Here is a 21,718-nt window from a genome sequence, read left to right as displayed (position 1 = left end):
AGTATACCATATAAAATGTATAATTACCGAATAAGGATCTGATCTTGCTCGAACAAGTTTGATTCCGCGTTCATGAATTACGTGCTCGAGAGCTTGTTAGACGAAGTAGAACTAGAGACGCGTCGTCACGCGTCCTCCATTAAATTAGACTTGTGTCGCCACCTGTCGCGACTGTCGCACACGACGTATCAACATGAATCCGCGGGTAAATTGTATTATCCTGCGGATAAGTCGCGTTAGACCAGAGCACAAAACAATTAGGAACAAGAATATAGATACAAGAATTTCAACCTATTCAATCAGAAATCGTGTATTCCATAAAGTCCATGGTTTCTGATAGATTGAAATTCTAACATTTATTATTATTACTTTATTATATTGATACTATTTTTTTTATATATTTTTCCTGTTCTTAATATTTTCTTTATTGTGCTCACGATTTTAGAATCTATCAAAATAATATATAAATTGAGAATAACGCAGTGGCGCGTTCCCAAAAGCATCGACAAACTAATAAATATTCGAAATCTTATCAAATCTTATCTTATAATAAATCTTATTATACAGCTACAAATCATGAATCTAATACTGCATCCTATAAATTATTCAAATATTTATATCGATGATTTAAAAATTTCATATTGATATTATAGTCGCTACACGTCAGTTACCTTCGGGCTCCTTGGATAATTGATGATCGCGAAAATTTACTCATGGTCGATAAGTTTTAACATACCTCGAATTCTCAAAGAATTATCTTACCATTTGTATCGATCGACTTAATCGAGGCGCTAGATGGCACTTGACGCGACATCTGACGGCGACGCTATGCAAATCGTGGGGTCGGCGAATAAAGTCAGAAAATTCCGTAAGTATATCTGATGCAAGCTCCGGGCGGCAGGTGCAATACGTTGCGTGTCTCGCGATCGGGTAAAAGTAGCGGAGTAAAATCCCATCGATTGCGCCACGTTGCACGATTCTGCGTGACACAGCGGGGGGAACACGGGCGACGTTAGGAGATATCTGGATTATTAATTGTTAGTTGTCAACGCGAAGCATCGTTATCACCTTGTCAACATATGGAGTACTATTGGTGAAACGGTATCTCCGACCTCGTATCCCGGTTGTTTCGCGATCGTCATCACGATCGGCAGTCACACGCCTACGTCGCGCGCGCGGCGCGACGCGATGCCATATTTGGAACGAACGGAAACTTCGGAGAGCGATCGATCGCGATAACGTGAAATCGAAGATCGGGATCTCGTGTCGAATCGCTGTACTGCATATAAGTTTTCGAAATGCCGGATGTATGTACAAGAGGGAAAGAGAGAGGAGAGGGTGTCATCGAGCGTGAATGAATCACGCGCCGAGTAACGGGTCGAGAGTTTCGGTTCGAATTTGGCGCCCGCGCGAAGCGGCGCGCGGTGTCGGCGTATCCCGGAGCGGCGCGCACGCGCGGCGAAGTGGCGCGCGTTCGCGCCGTCGCGTCGTCGCGGCGGGCTTGCGGGTCGGACTTTAGCATCGGACGTTGCGGTAGCGGCAAACGAATCCGATTGGGCGGCGTGGCCCACGAAGGCCACATCCGGCCAGCGGGGCCGCAGTATTGGTCGATCGCGCGCGACGGCATCACGACGATGGTGGCGAGCGAAGTTGGTCGAATTTCCTATATATATTATTGATAAATAGCTCGCGTCGTTGCCGAGTGCGACTCTCCGTGTGAAGCGGCCCCGAGGCCTGGAGCAACCCAGACGGGAACGGTGTGCGCGTTGCTGTGTCCGTCCGATCGCGCGTGGTGCTGAACCTACGACGGTTACCTCGGCCACCGTGTGCGCGAGGCGTTTCGCGTGACGATATCCGTGCGTGCGTGCGTGCGTGCGTGCGTGCGTGCGTGCGTGCTTGCCCCGGGCGTGCTTCTCTCCGCGCGTGGAAGGAAGGAAGCGGTGGTGGCCCCGCGCCGCGCGGACGGCCGATGTGCACGTACGACGTACCGTGACGACAGTTACGTGAGAGGAAGAGAGTGGGAGAGAGAAAGAGGGATACGGAGTCGGCGAGAGAGGAAGAGAGAGAGAGTGAGACAGAGAGCGAGGAGAGAACGCGCGCGCGTCGCCTCGCAAACGGAGATCGGCGGTGGACGGGAGCAGCCGAGCGCGAACGACGAGGATTATCGTGCGCGTTTCTGGGTGTGACGGACGTGATCGCGATTCGTTTATCGGTGCACCGCACGTACCGGCGACATCGTGCACGAGGTGGTGTTGTGCGCGAGAGTGGCCCCCGAAGGGCCGGGGCCCAGGCAGCGTTCCCTCGCTAAAGCCTGCGGCGCTATCCCACGAGAGCATGCCGAGCCCGGCCACGAAGAGGTGAGAGCGAGTGAGATGGAGATAGGGAGGGAGCGGGCGAGCGAGCGAGAAAGCACGAGCATGAGCGTAGCATAGAGAAAGAGAGAGAGAGAGAGAGCGAGTGAGTGTGTGAGAGAGAGAGAGAGCTTGAGCGATAGAGGGAGAGAGAGTGAGCGAGCGAGCAAGAAAGGAAGGAGAGCGTGCGTTGTAACCCGTGAATCCGAGGGAAGCGACTACCTTCGAGGCCTGTTTTTTGCTCCGCCATTGTACATCGCGAGACGACCGACCGTTCGTCCGATCGTCTCGCTGACGGCACCGCTCGGAGGGAGCCGCTCGTTTTTACATGAACGACGCGCGGGCGTGTTCCTGTACGGCGTCTTCGCCGTTCGAAGCGGAGCGACGGAGGAGGTGAGGAGGAGGAGGAGGAGGTGATGGTGTGGTGGTGGTGGTGGCGGTAGTGGTGGTAGTGGAGGAGGTGGAGGATATCGGTCGTCGTCGCGGCCCCCGGTCATATCGCCTGCGTGTTCGCGTGTTGTTGTTCGAGTTGTGCTGCTGCTCCTCCTCGACGCGACGACGACGACGGCTCGCTAAAACGCGCTCGATACTCTCGCCGTCGGTCGTCGCGGGAACGAAACGCGGGAGCGCGCCGACGGGGAAGGGGGAGGTAATAGTGGCCGATTCCTGGTAGAGCAGCAGAGTGGCGCGTCCTTTCGCGGAGCAGAGCTCCACTCGCGCGTTCTCGCGCGCGCGGGTCGCGACGGCTTCGTCGGGATCATCGCCCACGAGAGCATCGCGCGCTGGTGTGCTACAGCGAGACTTACGTTCGCGGATGGTCATGGGACTCCCGAATCTGCTGATCATTTCGAGCACTTTCCCGGGGCAGAAATTCTTTCTCGTGGAAATGGATTCCACACGTAAATTCTCCGATTCTCTCACGGCCGTTTTTGTCGTTTGTCATTGACCGGATAGGATAGAGATAGAGCAGCAACAGCGTAAACCGGCACTCCGTGAACTCGCCGCCGCGTGCTAGAGCGCGTTCGTGGAGCATCTTGCGAAACGTTCCGAATGTTCGAAAAATGTGCGGCACGACGCGGTGCGTTATGCAATAGACGCCGCGCGCGCGGCGTGCGGTCGGCGACGACGACGACGACGACGAAGATGACGAAGATTAGGAGTAGGAGGAAGAAGCGGCAGCAGTCAGCGCGCGGCTCTCTCGTGGCTCCGTTCGTCGTTCATTCCTTTTCATTAATCCACCGTGAGCGTATCACGTGGTAATGCGTCAGACCGTGTGCCGCTGCTTTAATTTACCTGTGTTATGTGTGCGCGCGTATGTGCGTGTTTGTGTGTGTATGCGTGCGTGCATGCGTGTGGATGCGTGCGTGCGTATGCTGCGGCGGCGTGATGAATAAAATTACGGTACGTCGCGCCGGAAGGCGCGTGTCTCCCCGTGAGCGGAGGAGAGAATTCGCAACCCTCGGGAAAAGAGGGTCCCCCGCACGGCTCCCTTTCCCTCGCTATCGGTCCTCCGGCGCTTCCTCCCTTTCCTCCCGCCTTTAGCCCCGTCCTCCTGCCGGCGCTCCCGGTCGAAGTCTCCCTTCCCTCCCCCTCCTCCCCCTCTTTCCCACCGAATCCTTTTTCCTTTCGGGGTTTTGCCCGCTCTCGATTCCACGTCCCGTGGTTGCCATGTTTCTCTTTCTCTCTCTTTCTCCCTCTCGCCTTCTCTCCCTCTCCTCTCTCTTTCCCTCCTGGTTGAAGCTCATGTTTGTCTCCCTTTGTCTCACTTCGTCGCCGTCGACAATACGCCCGATTGCCCCGTCGTGGTGAAATATCGGGCCGCTTCCGGCCGCGATTGTACGCGCCGCAACGTGTTCGTACGCGTTTTTTCTCATCTTCCTCGCCCCCGTTTTTTTTTTCATCGTGCAAACGCGTGAGATACGCGTGCCGACGCGGCGGATCCCGCGCGGCGAGTCGCGCGCGCCGAGAACGCGCGTGTTTAAATGTTTAAGACGCTCGAGTTTAACAACAATTACGCTTTGCGTCGCGACAGATCGGAAGAGGACGCGTGTGCGTTCCGGAGCTCCGACGTTGATAGCGATACGCTTTGATAACGAGGGAACGGCAGGGGGGGGGGAGAATAAGGAGAGAGGAATTTGATTGATAAGCGACCACGATCGTGGATCAGCTGGCTCCGCCGACTCGTAGTGCGTTTCTCGGAACGTTAAAAAAAAAAAAAAGAAGAGAATTTCGTAAACGTAGTCAAGATTTACGCTACCCTCAACCCCTCCCCGCCCGTAGTAGTATCGATTGAGATTTGTTGTTTTGTATTATCGCACTGGTAATCATGTGAGTCATTTGTATGTATCGGCCGCCTACGATACATACATACACGATGGGTGTCTCTCCGTGTCGTCTGCTATCAATTGTTCTTCGACGCCCCGTATCGCGCTCCCCCGTATTTGCCGATTTCGTTTTATTTCTCAACCGAGCCGCTCCCGGCGAGTTTTGTGCCGCGTTCGCGCCCGCGGGATCCGCGACACGATTCGACTACGTTTTATTGCGCAATATTATCCACGCTGAAATACCGCAAACATTGTAACTATAGCAACGCCGTGTCGTCGGACGCACTTTGAAAGTTCGAATTTTATTGTGTATATTGCGATCTGAAATAGACTTCGGCGTGGAGCCGAATTGCTGATTTGAGTGAGAGGAAAGGGCGAATCGCGCGCGATTTTGCGACCGAAGGTAGATCACTTTTTTCAAACTGCCATTTGCTACAAGATATTATTTTCAAATGCATTTTGACACACATGCGCGCATACACAAAAAACACACACACAGCGAACGGTAGAAAATACTGAGTGTATCAGGAATATATAAAAATTACAGAATTAAACACAGCTTTTTGATCGTTGATTACTTACAAGATTATAAGAATCAGATAAGATAAAACCGTCTGAAAATTAAACGACGTAACGTCTTGTTAAGCGTGACTCATCTATTGAACAGCTTGGGAATCTATTCCAATTGCACTCAATGTATCGTTCAACTCTCGAGATTTGCTCGGGATTTACAAGTACTGTCTAAATAATTCTTCGCAGGCTTTTTCAGAAGCGTAGAAAAACGGCACGTAGTTTACAATTCGTGAGGAAAGAGAAGCAAACGCAGGATGGGAGCGGATTGATTCGCGCGCGAAACGAAAGTTGCGGCGTGTACGCTCCCGCCTCCTCTGCATCGAGGCGCATCTCGCTGATTCGCGCCGAGCCCGATGGGTACTCGGACTCAGACGCGAGTACTCGACCGTAAAATGCTTTCCTGGAATTAAGCTAATGATCGTGGTTTGCAGCTTTCGCTGCAGAAGCGCGCGGCGCGCGTCTTACGCGAGACGCGGAGCGTGTACCGTAAGGGCGTTTGTGGATCTGGCGTTACCTCCTTTTCTCTTCTCTCTTTTTTCAGGGCGCAGAAGAAGAGCGGCATGCGGAACGTGGTGCACCGGATAGCCCCTGTCTCGGCGCGCTCGGAAATATTTTAACAGCGCCACGTCGTCAACTGTAGCGAGCGGTGAGAGAGAAAGAGAAAGAGAGCGAGAGAGAAAATATTGCGCGGGCACAAAGTCCGACTCTGGGAAGTTGTCGCCCTAAAACTGAATAGCGTCGTTGCTACGACTACAGGAGAATCGTTATTATCATTGTTGTCATCGTCATCATCATTATCGTCGTTGGTTGTGTGGTGAGACGTTTTTCGTTTACGTTGCGGAGAGGACAGGCTTTGGGAAATACGCTTAAGAAGACGTCAAGTATGCTACGCTTCCTCAAACGTGGAAACGAAGTGAGTTAGATTCATGTTTGTGACTCCATAATTTCGCACTGCTTTGTTCGGGACGAAGTCTATTGCGAACGAGCGTGCACGCTCGCGCGCACGCGCACGTCTCGCGGCACTGCTCCAACGGCAGTTATCTATGTGGCTTAAAAAATGTTATGTAATTTTGCGTAACGCATAGATAACCCCGTTTGAACGTGCGATTAAAGGACTTGGCACTATTAAGTTTTTTTTTCTCAAAATTCTTTCATTGAAAGACACATGACACTTATTTGCAAAGTTAAAAGTATAATATCGTTATCTGAATTTATATCAAATTCTACGTAAGTCTTGTTGCTTCGATTATTTGGTTTCTTAAAATTTATGCAATGAAACGCGACGAGGCGATGATGTAATATTTTGGACTTTTGCAGGAAACCGGTATCACCTTGTGATAAACAATGGATCCATGATCGATAACATGGGAGATTCTGTGGAAACGACGTAATTACGCGGCCGCGGATGATGGCAGGCCAATGATAAAACTGTTTATTAGAATAAAGCGGAAACAGTTGGGACAAAGAGTCAAGTCGAACGAAGAGTCAGTCTGAACAGGGCGGCGGACGGTAAGGGAGGCAGGACAGAGCCGTAGTAATGGATGAATGGGAGTGAGCGCGGCGCACGGGGAGTGCAGGAGCGGCGGACGCGCACTTTGTGGCACGTCGTGGGAGCCTCTGAATGTGGAGGCCGCGGCACTGGCAGCGTCAGTGGCAGTGATGGCCCCTGCTCTGACGGAAGGCGGTCCTCAAAAGCCTGAAAACTTGCTCCCTACCCTACCAGCCGCCAGCGGCTTTCTGTCCGCCGAACAGGCCACGCAGGTGTGCCAGGACCGTGAGATCTTGACCAAGTTTGTGGTGCCGGCGAACGTGCAACCGTCGAAGATCGACGAGCAGTGCTTGCGCGGTATCTCAAAGGACCTCATACGCGATGTCATTAACTCCAAGTACGCAAACGACCTCGACTCGCTGTCCGCGTTTACGAACACGTCCGACTTGATCGGATCGAGGAACGGTGCGGCGAACTGTTTGCAACAGCAGGCGGCGGCGCCGGCGGCGGCGGCGGCGGAGGCGGCGGAGGAGGAGGAAGAAGAGGAGGAGGAGGACTTTGAGCGGCCGGTCACGCTGCCGGACGCCGGTCACGCCGAGGGGAAGGTGATCGACATTATAATGAACGACCCATCTATGGGTGATCAAACGAACAACATGGGTTTCTTGAAATCGAACGTGGACTTGCCCCTGGTGGCTACCGAGACCGAAACGGAAGACAATAAGAATCTGGACGTCGATCAGATCATGGCCTTCGGCACCGATATCACGGCCGAGCAGTGCAACATGGCGAATGTCGCTGATATCGGGCACAACGTGGAAGAGATATTGCAGGTCATTAATTCGATAGAGGGTGCGGAGAGCACCGAGAACATTTCCACGGACGGTGTTGAGCCAGTGCAAGGCGCTGTCGACAGCGTGGAGATGTTTGCCATGCCTGAGGAGGGATTCGCGTCCTTTGAGCGGGATTTACTTAACGACGTGGACGTAATGAGTCTTTGCAACGATAATATAAATATACCAGTGGACACGGTGGATCAGCAGAAGTCGAACAATTTGAGACTGCAACAGGACATTGTGATGCAGAAACAATTTGAAAGCGAGAGGAGATGTGCGTTTTTATTGAGAAGACTGAGAAAACTTCAGACGAGAATAATAGGCAGACACGTGGCGGAGGAGAATACCGGCGTTCTCGAATTGGCTCATCACGGAGTTAAAAAATATCTTTTACAAGAATTGGCTAATATTGGCTCGAAATCCAATGTGAGAAACTTTCCCGAGATTAGCGGCAGTTTGCGTTCGTTTCTGCAGAGAATCGAGAAAATGTGCGTTGCTCAGAGTAACAGTGTGAACCGTCAAAGAGTGTGCCGATACTTTGGTGGAGGGTCGCGCGATAACGTGGGTGGTGGTACGTCCGGCAGTAACGGTAATCGCCAGCCAATGTTTGGTACCCCTCAGGTTAAACTAAATGGTGAAGAAGTGGAAAATGTGGCCGGATCTTTGTCCACGCAATTACATATTGTGGAATCTAACTTGGATTCGGACTGTACAGCATCCAGTAGTGGTGGAGAAAGTTGCGATGAAATGCAGACGTTTAACAATACACAACAACAGCGTCTGTCCATGTAAGTTATACGTTTAATAAGATATTTAATAATTAATTTAATATTAAGCACGAATGCATTCACACGTTTTACCTTCGTTCACTTTTGTACAACTTTGATTTTTGAATATTGATCTATATTTCTATTTTGTGCTTATTTAAGATAAATATATTCTAACTAAAATTGTGTCGCTTTACGAGGAAAAGAAATATAAAGAAATAGACTGTTTATTCAGTTTGAATGTGATAAAAGTACTCCAAATATTTCTGAATTATTTTGAAAAAATTATTTTTTATATACATTTTATTATATAATAAGCAATTATTTATCAAATAATAAATTGTTATAAATGACCGAGTTCTTATGATTATTAAAATAATTTAGTAAAGATTTTGTTAATTATTATTATCAAAAATTTGAGTTTATCAATTGCTTCTTTTGAAATTGATTATATTTGGTTTTGATATTTTCCTAGCAAGAATTTAATTTAATATTATTGCTATTTAATCTTTATTATTAAATATTGTAGTGGAAAGTCTAACTTTTTTTATTGTTTACACTTTTAAATATTCTAGATGATTTTTAGATAGGATTCCTAAAATTTTGTAATTTTTTTAACTCAAGAATTATACCTCGATATAAAAATAAGCAGTGATTTCGTTAATTTGGTTACTAATATAAAGTTTTGAAATTTTTTTGATTATTACATCAAGTAATAAATATCACCGCAGTTGAAGAAAACGGACCGAAATATGTTTTTTGGCTCGGTTCTGGTTTCTTTATCTTTAGTTTATTTATGAAATATTTTGTTTCGAAAACACGTTTGTAATAGTTTGACGTTTGACATTCGAATTTAACGCGTTTATGTAGCTGCAACAACATTGCAAATTGTGTACGTTATATTTAAGTGATTCTGTAAAGTGATGTGGTAAAAATAATTTCTTGTTAAATTTGTCGAGTCCATATGCTTCTTAAAGTCTCGGCATTTCGTCTAGTTTTTACGATAATAGGCTACACTGATTTGTTACACAACGTATAATTCTTTAATCTTGCAAATCAGTAGGCCAATCGTATTGTTACATTATTTGCACAGATCCAAAAGAGCAGCATGGAGATATGCACAGGATCGTGCAGGTGTAGCATCACGTTGGACCTGGCTACAGGCACAGATATCAGATTTAGAATACAGAATTAGACAGCATAATGATCTGCAACGGCAGATCAGGGCCGCGAAGGGCCTGGTCGTTCTCGAAAATGCGGAAACCGTTAATGGATACAGTGGCGCTCTACCAGGGTCCACTGGACGATACAATTCGCCCGAGGGTGAATTACCAGCTAGTAGAACGCGTCCATTTGTATGGAATTTTTATAGAAAGCGAAAGCTTTTGCAAGTGGACAGGCTACACGAAGTTTCAAAGCGTGCAGCTAAAGCGTCAACTGTGAGATGCAATTGTGATCATGTGTTGCCTGCGTGTGCTTTATGTACAGGAAGGCTAGATCCAATGCAGCCACAAGAACCAATTGAACAGCTTTCTGTACAGGAACGTGTAGCACTTGTTGATCCCAGTTATCATCCGGTGTTGTCATTCTCTGATGGTATGTTTACTCATAAATGTAAAAAGATTTCAATAATTTCAAACAAGGCTGGTGTGTGTACAACAAATAATAGGGGGGAAGAGCGAAATTCGACCGAGGCTAGATTAGTTTTAATTTTTGAATGTTTAAATTTTTATTGTACACAACCGTAAACTGCGCGCCAATTACTGTCGGTTTTTAGAACGCTATTATAATTGAAAGCAGAAATAATTATATAAAAATTAAAAATATTACTATACAACCAATTTCCTGCCTTGATCGAATTTGGCTTTTTCCTCTTATTATTTGTTGTCAAAAGATTCCATTGTTTAAGTTGGAGCTTTATTCAATACAAATACGTTGATAGAATTTAATATATATATATATAATCTAGAAAATTATGCTTTGTACGTACATTTGCAGATTAGTCTTCTCTGCAGTGTTACATTTTTTAATATTTGAATGAAAGCTCAAAATTGTTGAATATAACAATGAAAAATTTTCTGTATACTATATTATATCTCTCACGTCTTTTGTTTATTGTAGAAATTGTACATGGAACACATTTAGAAGCTATTATGAAATCAGTGGAATGGCAGCAGAAAATGATGAGAGGCAATTTGCGAGTTACCCGTGTGAAAGATAAAGATAGCAACGAAAGAAGAAATAAAAAACTTCCTAATAGAACAAAGTATACCGCGCGATTAAAGAAATCATCCTCTACTATTCTTACAGCAAGTACGTATTACGAGGACGTTATTTTGCAATCTATCGTTCTTGCTCAGTAAAAGAGAATGAGTCACTCCCGTTGTTTGTTTTTTCTTGTGGTGCGATATAACGTATATACCTTCTCTTGTAACAGGGATCAAGAGAAAAATGTTGAAAAGCGAAAAGAGAAATAGACTCAGTCACGAGAGAAGCGTGCCTGGATTGAGTAAGAAAAAAGTATCGAAGTTGCCGACTGAGGATGACGACGACGTTAGCGCGCTTTCAAGTTCCAGCAAACACTCATCCCCAGTGCCTTCTCCATTGCAACACGTTACTGCCTCGACGGAGAAAAACGTTGTTAAAGAGAAAAGTTCCAATTCACATGGGTAAGCGATGCCAGCGTTCACGCATCAATTGCTCTTCCATTAGCGAGATCACTATATATCGATCCGGCACGCGAAGTTTTCCATAATACGGCGCGCGAGGTACTTGAGAATATGAAGTGGAGGAATGATTATATTTCCTATTCATGAAATCGTCAGCCGTTATCGCTCCTGTCAATTCGAAAGATACTAAAGCATTCACAAACTATCCATGACTCATTTGTGACATTTTGTGTATATATATATGTATATATATATATATATATATATACATATATGTGTGTGAGTGTGTGTGTGTATGTGTGTATGTATTTTTTCAGGCGTTTGCGACAAAACTCTTACGACATCGACAATATAGTCATCCCTTATAGTGTCGCTGCTTCAACTAGACCTGAAAAGTTACAATATAAGGAGATATTAACACCAAAGTAAGATATTGTATATTTATTTATAATTCACGATTATTCTAATTTCTGAACAAATTTAATGTAAGATTATTAGTGCTGTATTATATTAAAGCATTTCCCTATTTTTTATTCATTAAAGATGGAGATTGTGCGAGGAACCCTCGAAAATGGATGTGAAAAATGGTGTGATGCACAGGCCTGATCCGGACAGTGACGTAAGTAAATAATGAGAGAGATAATCACTTATATACGATAAAAACTAGCACGGTAAAATCATATAATCTATTATTTCCTCTTTCATAATTATGTTAATTCGTTGTTTGTATGATTCTGTTAGTTCGAAGATATGTCGGACGAAACGATCGCTCTGAGGCACGAGCGTAGCGAGCGCGAGGAATACAAACGTTTCATGACGTATCTCAATACGCCAAATCAACCACGTATTCGTAATCGTCGTATCGACAGCAGAGCAGACAGCGGTGCGAACACACCAGGTATGTCGGCTCGCGTTTAACTATGAACATTCATTATTCCATTATTACGAGCTGTTAACTCTTCTACACTTGCGTCTTTCACGATATTTTTTAAATAATTTAACAAAGGCACTATTGAGTTACTTATGTTTTAAATAATTCTCTTGATATAACAGCACACAACTATCTAACAGTGCATCGATGGAATTACATTTTTATGGAAAAAAAACAATGTTCTGTTTCAGATCCTTTGTCGCCGCACGCGAGCAGTGACTTCGGTGGAGACGTGACATCTCCAATCACATCTCCCCCTGCCACTCCGTCTCAGGTGCAGGACACAGAGTCATCGGGTTTAGATTCGCATCGATCGTCTGCTTTACAAAATTCTTTGCGACGTCGCACCATGCCCGCTTTAAGACTCGGGAGAGACGATGCCACAGCCGCATTTACCGAAGATGATAACGAGGTAAGTACACGCGGTAACGATATCTCGTATCGCGTTTAATATAAATAATAAGTAAATATCGCGTGACATCGTCGTGTAACGTCCTTGAAATTTTTTCGTACAGATATTGCCGTACGAGCCAAGAGTATTCCCATTATCCGAAGAAGCTTACGACAAGATGCTGGAAGTGATGCCAGACGGACATTGGCAGGCCTCATCAACGTCTTTATGTTCCCGCGACGGCGATAAGGGCGATGATGTACGTACATTATACTTGTACTGATATCTCTTGCATCGAGTATCTAAGTGAGATAAATTTTAATCATATAATAAAATGTATGTGGGTGTTAGTACTGACTATTAATATACACTTTGAGCCAACTTTCATGGCTCCTCTCGAGGCTATTTCCGGTAAGCAGTACCACTTGACGCTTCATACTTCTGTATAACGTAATTCATTTTATTTTTCATCTCACATACACATATAGACACACGCAATTAGCAAAAATTGTATTTAACGATGAAGAAAGGTATCGCGTTAAGATTAATCGTATTTACGTATTTTCCATGCGTTATAGAATCTTTTACACGACTCTAGTTTGCTCCTTGGTTCACGCAATTACCGTTTATGAGAGCTTGCAATCTTAAATTAAAAGTTTTTTCGCAAAAGCGGACCAATCGGGTCGATAGGTGACTGCCGACGACGACGGTCATGTTTAACCATTCGCTATTTCTACGTTTCTAGGAAGCCGAAATGGATTCTCCCGAATCGGATTCGACCGAATCGGCTTGTTGCGATATAGATGGTGAGGATCCCAATGATCCCGAATGGACGGTAGCTGACGATAGAGACACTGAGAAGGAGAGAATACGTCCGACGGCTAAAAGATAGGATATAAAACCCTTAATAAGTACAGTATATCTACATCGTTACTATATGCAGAAGCTACCTGTCAATTGTTATATATACCTGTCGGTCATGTAACATTGCACCTTAAGTTAATTACCAACCTGTAAAGTGTATTATAAATATAAATTTTATAACTTCATTCTCTCTGCTTAAATTAATGGAAATACCTTAATTAATTATTATTGCTTTTTTTTTTAAGTATTGCTATTTTGGCCAAAGCAGTAGAACTCTAGCGTCATATTACGTTTAGAATTATTGATTTTTCCTGCTCTGTTACACATAGTAGATAGTATTAATTCTCTGAAAGAAGTGGAATCTCATGACAAATTGTGCGGTTTTGTACAAAAACTGTATTTATATTGCGATCGGAGCTCTTCATTTTAAATAAAAGTGCCAATCGAAATGTTCTGTAGCACTGTGTACCTTCCAATATATATATATATATACACACATGCTTTTTCTATTTTGCGAGAGAGAATATACACCGCAGCCTGCGTGACATACTCTACAAGAAGTGTTAATATTACAAATGCTTAAAATGTAACGTTACTATTTTATCAATTATGTCAAAACTTGTATTTAAATCCTTGTACATTGTCCGCCACGAAACTCTTGCACCTAATTTCGCAAACGTAATTTATGTAACAGTCAAAATCAGTTTCCTTAGCATGGATTTTTTTTTATAGAGTTAAGATAATCCCGTTTTATTTTCGTATATGACCGAGTCGTGTCTTAAGATATTACTATTACATTATACAGGTAAGGATAATGTTATAAAAATTAAAAATTATAAAAGAAAAATTGTAAATTTATGTATCATAGAAGATATTCTTGACATAGCGTGTGAAATTTGATGTAGAACAGAAACTACTAATAATTAAAAATGTGTTATCAGTTAAATTCTGACACTCTGTATTTTGACTGTTATGTTCTTATCATTGGTATAATTTGTGAAGTATATATATTCACTTGTTAATTTAAGCGTTCATATAAATAAAGTCTTGTGTCACTGTGATTTCGCAATTTTCTAATAGTCTGTGATACTACATGTATTTTCTTTCGTATTAAAAGTTTTATAACCAGGTAAAATAATGTCTATGAATTCTTAAGAGTCGCATGCGTTTCAATTTTGTATATCACTTTTACGAGATGCAAATAAAAATAGGTGACAACAGAAATTGTTCTTTCTTTTACAACATGCAAATTCTCACGTGCAAGCATTCATTTATACGTATATACTTCGTGATGTTGGATCGTAATAAAAGAAAAATGCTGAAAATAGATAAGTATTATATTTATGTATATTTCTACACACATATATGTATATATATATGCTTATTTGTCTTCAGCATTTTTCTGTTATTACGATCTAACATCACGAAGCAAATTTTGACAGTTTAATACGATTCTGCATCTTTTTAAATCTCACTTTATAGTAATTAATTATAATCGATAATATCGAAATAATTAGAGATAATATATACATTATTATTAGGCCAACTGCATACGCACAAGACTGAAAAATAATATTATTATTGAAATATAAAATTACGTTTTTATTTACAAATTTTCGTATAATATATTTTAAAAATAATATGATAAAAGTACAAAAATATAGATTGATAACAGATGATCTGATATGATAAGGCAATTTAAAAAAATTTATTGTTAGATCATCTATTTTTATCCAGATAAATTGTGAATTTATTCATCAGGTGTATGTATCCCAGTTCCAAAACAAATGAATTCAGTATCCAGAGTTTCTATGTCTACCATGACTGCAGTATGCGTAGAGGAAAACTTTGGAATACAAATTAGTCTGACCATCTGATTTTCTTCACCTACAAATATTAAATGCACTTTGATAATTGCATAAGGAGACAACAAAGAATGTACGAATGATTACGTTAATGTCAAAAATAGCGAAACAAATATATGTTCTGCGAATATTTCATTATATGGTACTTTTTAACATAACTAAGATATAAGTATTCTTTTATCAATTTTGTAAAAATGTAAAATATTCAACTCTTCTATGATATATTTACCTTTCCACAGTTTTGTTTCGACTTTATCCGTGTTACCCACAAAGTATATATCCGGACAGTGGTTTATGATAAATGGATCTTTCACAGAGTAGGGATATATCGGTAATGTGTCCGGAGCAGTCGGACACATGTGCTTCCAAACCAGCGTTCTTTCCAACCAGCCTAAAGGAGAGATGTCTGTCTCGCCGGCTGCTTTCATAATATCTTCAATAGGCTGTCCGCTGCTGCCCATTATTACACGTTCGGCGACTTTGCCTATCCACGGATTGGTCGCTCCTTTAAAACTTTCAAATCTGAAAAGATATTATTTCTATGAGAATTGTATTTGCATGTGGATTTTAGGATGGAAAATCTTAAAGATATCCGTAAAAGTTTGAAAAAAGATTAAATTATATATAGATATCAATTCTGAATTACTGCAGAAATTTTTTTGTATAGAGATATGCAGAAGTTTGTATAAATAAACAAAAACAACTTTAAAATCTTATTCCTTTGCTATGCGATGATAGGAAAAAAAATTGTTCAAACAGCTCTACAGAGTTGTAATCTTATCTTGTTCATTGAGAAGTCGGAATGTATATCTACTGTAATCGGTATGTATATTTACACAATACCTGGACGTTAGTGGCAATATGCATGGATGCAGCGGTTTCTGTGGCAACATTGCATTGGTGGTATCGTGCTGACCCGACATTACGGTAATGCAGCAACATTTTGCTATCTCGGAGAGAAATGAATCTACGAATGTTGTTGCCGTGACGATTTCCTTGATTATAGCGGCGTCCTGTGCCTTCCCTTCGGCGTGCCCCATCAGAGTGTTCGTCTTCGTGACAGTCTTGACCGAATTACCTACGTGGGATTCAGTAATTCACTAAAGCGTGAAAATAGATTGCACTAATGAAGGCATTAAAGATGTACCAGCAATAATAACTCGAGTAATGCCAGTGGCATCTTCTTGTACCGCCGTGTCCCCCGCCATTCCACATATCCATTCGGTTAAAAGGCTTAACGATAAGTTCGTCGAGGTATTTGCCAAGTCGAGTCCAGATAAGAATACCAGCTTTCCTTTGGACTTTGGCTGCGCTGGTGAACTTCTAGGCACGCAACCAGGGAAACACCATTCCTTGATCTGAATAAAGTATCAAACATATACGTGTTTTTATACATACATAAGTAATTTAATTTCACATAATGTACACACTTACCTCAAAACTGCCATTCTTGTCTTTGTAGCCTAAAATGGCACATACAACCCCCGTAACGTAATTCTTCAGCTGTTTATCCTCGACTACTAATTTGATACGCAGCATCTCGTCTTCCAAAAAGAGTTGATCCTTTTCTGAGCAGTAATTCGATTTTGGCTCAGGCAAGGTGAGTTGATGATCCTCGCTTAATTCATGTAATATCGATGGCTTCCACTTTTGATGTTTATAGAGGGTACCAATTATCACGCATTCCTGCCCTTCAAAATCTTCCAACTCTGCTAACTTTAGTATCTGAACGTTTCCTGAAACAGTAAATAAATAAATTTTTTAATCGCTTGATTGTATAATCACAACCGCAAAACATTTGTGTATAAAAATCTTAATTCTTAATAAAGCAGAACTTCAGAATAGCACTGCATAAAGCTCACCCCATTTTGCAACAACTCGTGGTATCAACGTCTCTCTCAACTCTGCCAGTCTCACTGAATATATGTTACAGAATTGTTTGAAGTCGTTCAATTTATCATCAAAATCACCGGTCAAGTCTTCATATTGTACTGGCAATCTCTTAAATTCTTTGTCTTCCGGGCTTGAAAGCAGGTTTTCATTGGACTCGTTAGTTGTATGCACCATTATTAACAAATATATCCTGTATGTAATAAAAAGAATCACGTACATATTACTCTGATAAATCTTTTATGCAATAAAAAAGATATTTAATTATCCATTAAACCTCCACATTTATAGACAATGCTTTAACACAATAATGTGCTCGGATCTATTTATTATACACTATTGTGCATTTGTATTTCTGATATATTAAAATTGTAAAAAATATTAATAATTACTAAAAGCTAAATTTAATCTTTCAATCGCATTTAATTATTCTTCAATTGTTATTTGCAAAATTGTTTTTGTTGATATTCGATTGTGATAAAAACGTGCATCTAGCGACTGTTTATATACCTCGTATCTTCTTATCACAAGAGAAAATTATTAGTTTACATTCACGTGTTTATATAATTTTATTTAAAAAAATAGGAAAAATGCTTTAACACTATATTATATTATATATCTATGGAACGAGAGAGAGACTCTGCGTTGTATAACCTAAAGACCGATACTCCGAAGAGCATTTCAGAAAAAACAAATCTTTTCGTTTTCATTATTCTCTATAGATATCGAGGGCTTTTGCCTCTCGATATTTTCAATGTTGATTCGCATCGCTTTTCACTTACAAATTACATGCGATATTTATTTAAATGCAGCACTGATATCACACGCCGTGCGAGCGCCTTTTCGCGCCTTTTTCGTCTTCGTAAAAGTGATCGTTGTGAGAGCAAGAAAGTACGGCGTTTCACAGTCCGAGCTTAAATTTATGTCCAGTTTCAAGTGACCTCAATATCTTGCTCAGCCAATGGAATGACCGTACAACGTCTCCAGATTTGTGTTTGAGACGATCTTTAAATATTTATATTTTATAAGATCGGACTATGAATACCGTTCTAGGATTCGTCCTTTGGCCCGCGTCAGTCACGCACGTGTGGGACCGACGCGACAGCCAATGAATCTCCGTTTACTCCGGATTTGACTTTCCTTTCTCGTCGGTTGATTTAGTAGTCGCGTTGCTCTCGCAGCGTTAAGTAGTTCCAAAAATTTCAGTTGACATTTTTTTTTTATACATGTCCCATACATTTTTCGAGAAACTTCTCTTCTCACAGCCGTGTCCGAGAGAATTATTATAAAGATCGCAAAGGCAAAAGATACGACGTGACCAAAGTTAAACAACTATAGTTGTTTGATCAACAAATTGATTGATTAATTAATTCACGAAAAGGTAATTCGAATCTTTGAGCCTCTTTTCGATGCTGCAGCACGTGACGCGAAACGTTTGCTATGTATAATTTATTTCAACTACTGTTTATGGTTTATAAGTGATTCAAGTTAATGTTTATGCATATATATATGTAGATTTGTTTCCTTTACATAAATTAAAATTACCTTGAAATTAATGAATTTGAAGTAAAATTATCCTCGGTCGTATCGATATTTTTATATCTTAGAACATATATTACATATTTCACGGTTGGAACGAGAGATTTTTAAATGGCATGTTTACGCTTTTTTTTTTATCGAAACGCAAGTGTTTGATTTCTAAGGTGAAGATCGACGTTCACGGAGTGTAACGTTAAAAAAAAAGAATAGAAAAAAGCGAAACAGAGAAGTAGATATTTTATTAATATATAAACGATTTAATTTATATTTATATATTCGTATAGCTGCATATATAAAAATTTAACAGAATATATATTTCAAGTTTATGAATTCGGCCTTTATATATTAAAAAGCATAAATATTACTGAGTATACAATACATCGATGTTTACAGTCCTGAAGTATGCGAATGACAACACTGAATCTATCAACAGAGCTAAATCTCTGCTAATAAATATTCCAGATTTATTGTCCTAGGGGGAATATATTAACTCGTCTTGGCTTTATTAGATACACACATATATAATTAGACTCAATGGTAATAGTTTTTAATGTTGCCTTATTTAATCAACAAATATACATCTTGTTTCCAAATCAATTAATCTCTAAGAGTATCTTAGGAGAAAGATAAAGAAAAAACTGAGGAAAAAACTGTCAAGGAGAAGCAAGACCAAAATGAGACAGAGCTTAGAATTACAGACATACATTTAATGATTAGACGAAAAAAAACGACATTATATCTCGACATGTTGGAGACTGACACTGTTTTCGAACTTAAGAAAAGGATCGAAGGTATAACATCATAAGTATAATAGTATCTCGAGAGATATGTAGAGATGTAACAGCGAAATCATTTTACTCTCGGCACATCATCGCGATTATTATCTCAATAGAGACGTTAATACTGTGATCAATATATATATATATATTTTACAGCCATATTCAAAGTGCAGCCAGTGGATCAACAGCTATTTATCATGTCTCTAAACGATAAGGAGTTTGACAAGCCCGTGGAATTATCCAACCCTGTTAAAGCTTTGTCCGAGTACGACCCAACTTCACCGCTGGCAATGATAACGAGTCCTGCAATAATCGGCTTAGCTGTGCGACAAGAGGATGGTTCGCTGTTTGAAAGTCTCGAAATAACAAAATATTCGGACATTCCATGGTCAGTAGTATCAGATCTTTTGAATGAGAAATTCGTTGAAGACTACAAATTCGCTGAAAACTACAAGAAAGTCTTGAAAGATCTCAAAAGAACTAGGATCCCTAAAACTGAAATGATAAACTGAAATGATATATCACACCAAAATTAATCGACAAATTTTGTGTTCTGTTGCAATATAGTGTTCGAATAGTCAGAATAGTGGAGCAAAGCAAGAAAAATGTATTGAAATGTACACAGCTGCGTTAAGCAGAGAAAGCAGCTTTGCAACTGCTGTAAGATTCTTCAACACGATTGGTTCTTGCCCTGAGTTCTTCATGGATCTAAATGCCTTCCCCCCTCCCCATGCTATTGTAAAAACCAATCGTAAAGAATTTTACAACAGATGCATAGCCGTTTTTTTCTGCTGAACGCAGCACCCAGTACATACTACATTTCTCATTACAGTGCAAGCGATACTTATATAACAATACCCAATAAAGTTAATGGCACTTGAAAAATGTAAGCAGTAAACGAATCAATCAATCATAGTCGAGACCGTAACGTAATAACATAAGTAAATAAAAAGTATTGATTTTCTTGCCGCTTACATTTTTGTATGTGCCAGTACAAATTGTGTTCATATAGGTTATGTATATAAATTTAATGCAGGTAATGCAGAATCGCAAAACTTTACAGTATTGAATTGATTAGGAATATCTATACATATTGAAATTTTTTAACTAAATTCTCGTTGCCTTAATCATACGTAGAAAAGAACAATTATTTTACTTATTAAATAACGACAGAAATGTATATAATAGCATGGCATTTTTCGTAATGCGATTAATACACAATATATTTTTATATTTGCAATTTCTTGACTTTATTTCTTCATGAAACATGAAACGTGTTTTTCCTTCTTAATTTTTTCTTCCTCACGTCTTGCTCTTTTTTTACGAAACGCCAAAGCCTTTGGCAAGAAATAGTTGATGTTAGATTCTAATCACTTGTGTAACACGTGACACGCTTATGTAACTATAGCAACGTCAACAAAAAATAATTCGAAAAAATTTTCTCTTTTTCTATCGGAAACAAGTATATAAAAAAAAATTCAACCGAGGTAAACAAAAATTCCGCTCGTAAAATATGGCGATCGTTCGGTGACCGCGCTCGACCTCTCCCCGAGGAAACGAAAGACACTAGATCGCGTTTCGAAAATCCACACAATTCTGCCATCTCATTTCCTCCACTCCCGTTCCCGCACCCGCGCGAGACGAGTCGCGACGGGCCAATGGGCGACGCTCCCGTTCGGCAAAAGTCGATGATACGGGCTTTAGGAACATCCCGGCAGCAGGCCTGCTCTTGCCACGCCGGCGCGTTTAGGGGAATTCGCGCGTGTTTGCAGCAGCGACGTGTTTACGGGCCGCCCGCATCTCTCGCCGTGTAGAATAGTAATTTGTCCGCGGCGGTTTTTTTATTCCGCTTGCGCCTGGACGAGGATCTCTCTGGCCTGAGAGCAGTCAGGGAGGCAGATAACGAAGAGAGAAGTGATAGTGAATGGGCGTGCGATCGAGACGGGAGCTCTCACTCTCCGTCACCGGAGTGCCCAGCTTGTTTTGTTGATCTCTCTCTCTCTCACCCTCTCCGCTTTCGTTCTCGGGGGTTCGTTCCGCCTGCGCCACGGCCCACGGGATGGACGCGAGCAGCGAGCAGCCGGCCGCGATCGCGACCGCCGAGTCCGCCCCCGCGGGCGAGCAGGAGCACAATGACGAGGCCATGGAGGAGGCGGAGGAGTACAGCTACGAGGGCGACGATTACAGGCACTTCATGCCGCGCGGCCGCGGCGGCTTTCGGTGCGTAATACCGCGACGACGCGCTGCGCGATTTCCCGGCGCTCCGCGGTCATCGCCAGTCATCGCGGCCAGTCCGCGTCTCTTCGTTTTCTCTTGATCCCCCTTCCCCCGACCCCCCTCAACCTCGCATGCTATTTGTGCTCTTCTCGTTATATTTCCATCTTATCTGAGCTGACAGCTATCTCGATTCCATTAATCGCACGTCGCACGTCCCCTTCTTTCTCCCCCCC

General features: G+C 42.0%; 4 protein-coding genes across 10 annotated transcripts in view; 3 read left to right on the top strand and 1 right to left on the bottom strand.

Annotated features, from left to right (window-relative positions):
- The first annotated feature begins 1,603 nt into the window (after nt 1-1,603).
- Nucleotides 1,604-14,419, top strand: LOC105459324 (KAT8 regulatory NSL complex subunit 1). Of its 2 annotated transcripts, none has more exons than XM_011705257.1 (12): nt 1,604-2,357; nt 5,790-6,161; nt 6,566-8,361; nt 9,434-9,936; nt 10,462-10,653; nt 10,778-11,009; nt 11,327-11,434; nt 11,553-11,628; nt 11,751-11,907; nt 12,132-12,352; nt 12,456-12,590; nt 13,077-14,419. In XM_011705257.1, the coding sequence occupies exons 3-12, from the start codon at nt 6,794-6,796 to the stop codon at nt 13,221-13,223; spliced, it is 3,339 nt and encodes a 1,112-aa protein (XP_011703559.1). In that variant the 5' UTR covers nt 1,604-2,357; nt 5,790-6,161; nt 6,566-6,793; the 3' UTR covers nt 13,224-14,419. The 2 variants fall into 2 exon arrangements, with proteins under 2 accessions (XP_011703559.1, XP_011703560.1); XM_011705258.1 differs by lacking the exon at nt 1,604-2,357 and adding an exon at nt 2,673-2,744.
- A 500-nt stretch (nt 14,420-14,919) lies between these two features.
- Nucleotides 14,920-18,711, bottom strand: LOC105459322 (DNA polymerase delta small subunit-like). 4 transcript variants are annotated; one of them, XM_011705254.1, is made up of 7 exons: nt 18,496-18,711; nt 16,923-17,143; nt 16,495-16,796; nt 16,208-16,418; nt 15,904-16,138; nt 15,290-15,582; nt 14,920-15,082 (listed from the first exon to the last, which is right to left on the bottom strand). In XM_011705254.1, the coding sequence occupies exons 2-7, from the start codon at nt 17,125-17,127 to the stop codon at nt 14,946-14,948; spliced, it is 1,383 nt and encodes a 460-aa protein (XP_011703556.1). In that variant the 5' UTR covers nt 17,128-17,143; nt 18,496-18,711; the 3' UTR covers nt 14,920-14,945. The 4 variants fall into 4 exon arrangements, with proteins under 4 accessions (XP_011703556.1, XP_011703553.1, XP_011703554.1 ...); XM_011705251.1 differs by lacking the exon at nt 18,496-18,711 and adding an exon at nt 17,733-17,887; XM_011705252.1 differs by lacking the exon at nt 18,496-18,711 and adding an exon at nt 17,461-17,532.
- LOC105459323 lies at nt 18,019-20,508 on the top strand. 2 transcript variants are annotated; one of them, XM_011705256.1, is made up of 4 exons: nt 18,019-18,331; nt 18,952-19,026; nt 19,109-19,280; nt 19,425-20,508. In XM_011705256.1, the coding sequence occupies exons 2-4, from the start codon at nt 19,024-19,026 to the stop codon at nt 19,778-19,780; spliced, it is 531 nt and encodes a 176-aa protein (XP_011703558.1). In that variant the 5' UTR covers nt 18,019-18,331; nt 18,952-19,023; the 3' UTR covers nt 19,781-20,508. The 2 variants fall into 2 exon arrangements, with proteins under 2 accessions (XP_011703558.1, XP_011703557.1); XM_011705255.1 differs by having other exon boundaries at nt 18,883-19,026.
- An 819-nt stretch (nt 20,509-21,327) lies between these two features.
- The window catches only part of LOC105459320 (transcription elongation regulator 1), a 10,312-nt gene continuing 9,921 nt past the window's right edge, over nt 21,328-21,718 (top strand). Inside the window, exon 1 of one of the 2 annotated variants that reach the window (XM_011705247.1) lies at nt 21,328-21,488. In XM_011705247.1, the coding sequence (XP_011703549.1) occupies nt 21,328-21,488 (161 nt within the window). The remainder of the gene's footprint in view (nt 21,489-21,718) is intronic. The other variant, XM_011705248.1, reaches the window with a different exon arrangement.

This window comes from Wasmannia auropunctata, unplaced genomic scaffold (assembly GCF_000956235.1).
Source record: "Wasmannia auropunctata unplaced genomic scaffold, wasmannia.A_1.0 LD334196.1, whole genome shotgun sequence".
In the NCBI taxonomy this organism is placed as follows: domain Eukaryota; kingdom Metazoa; phylum Arthropoda; class Insecta; order Hymenoptera; family Formicidae; genus Wasmannia; species Wasmannia auropunctata.
The sequence above is the reverse complement of the archived record's forward strand: the minus strand, read 5'-3'. Positions and strand labels throughout refer to the sequence as shown.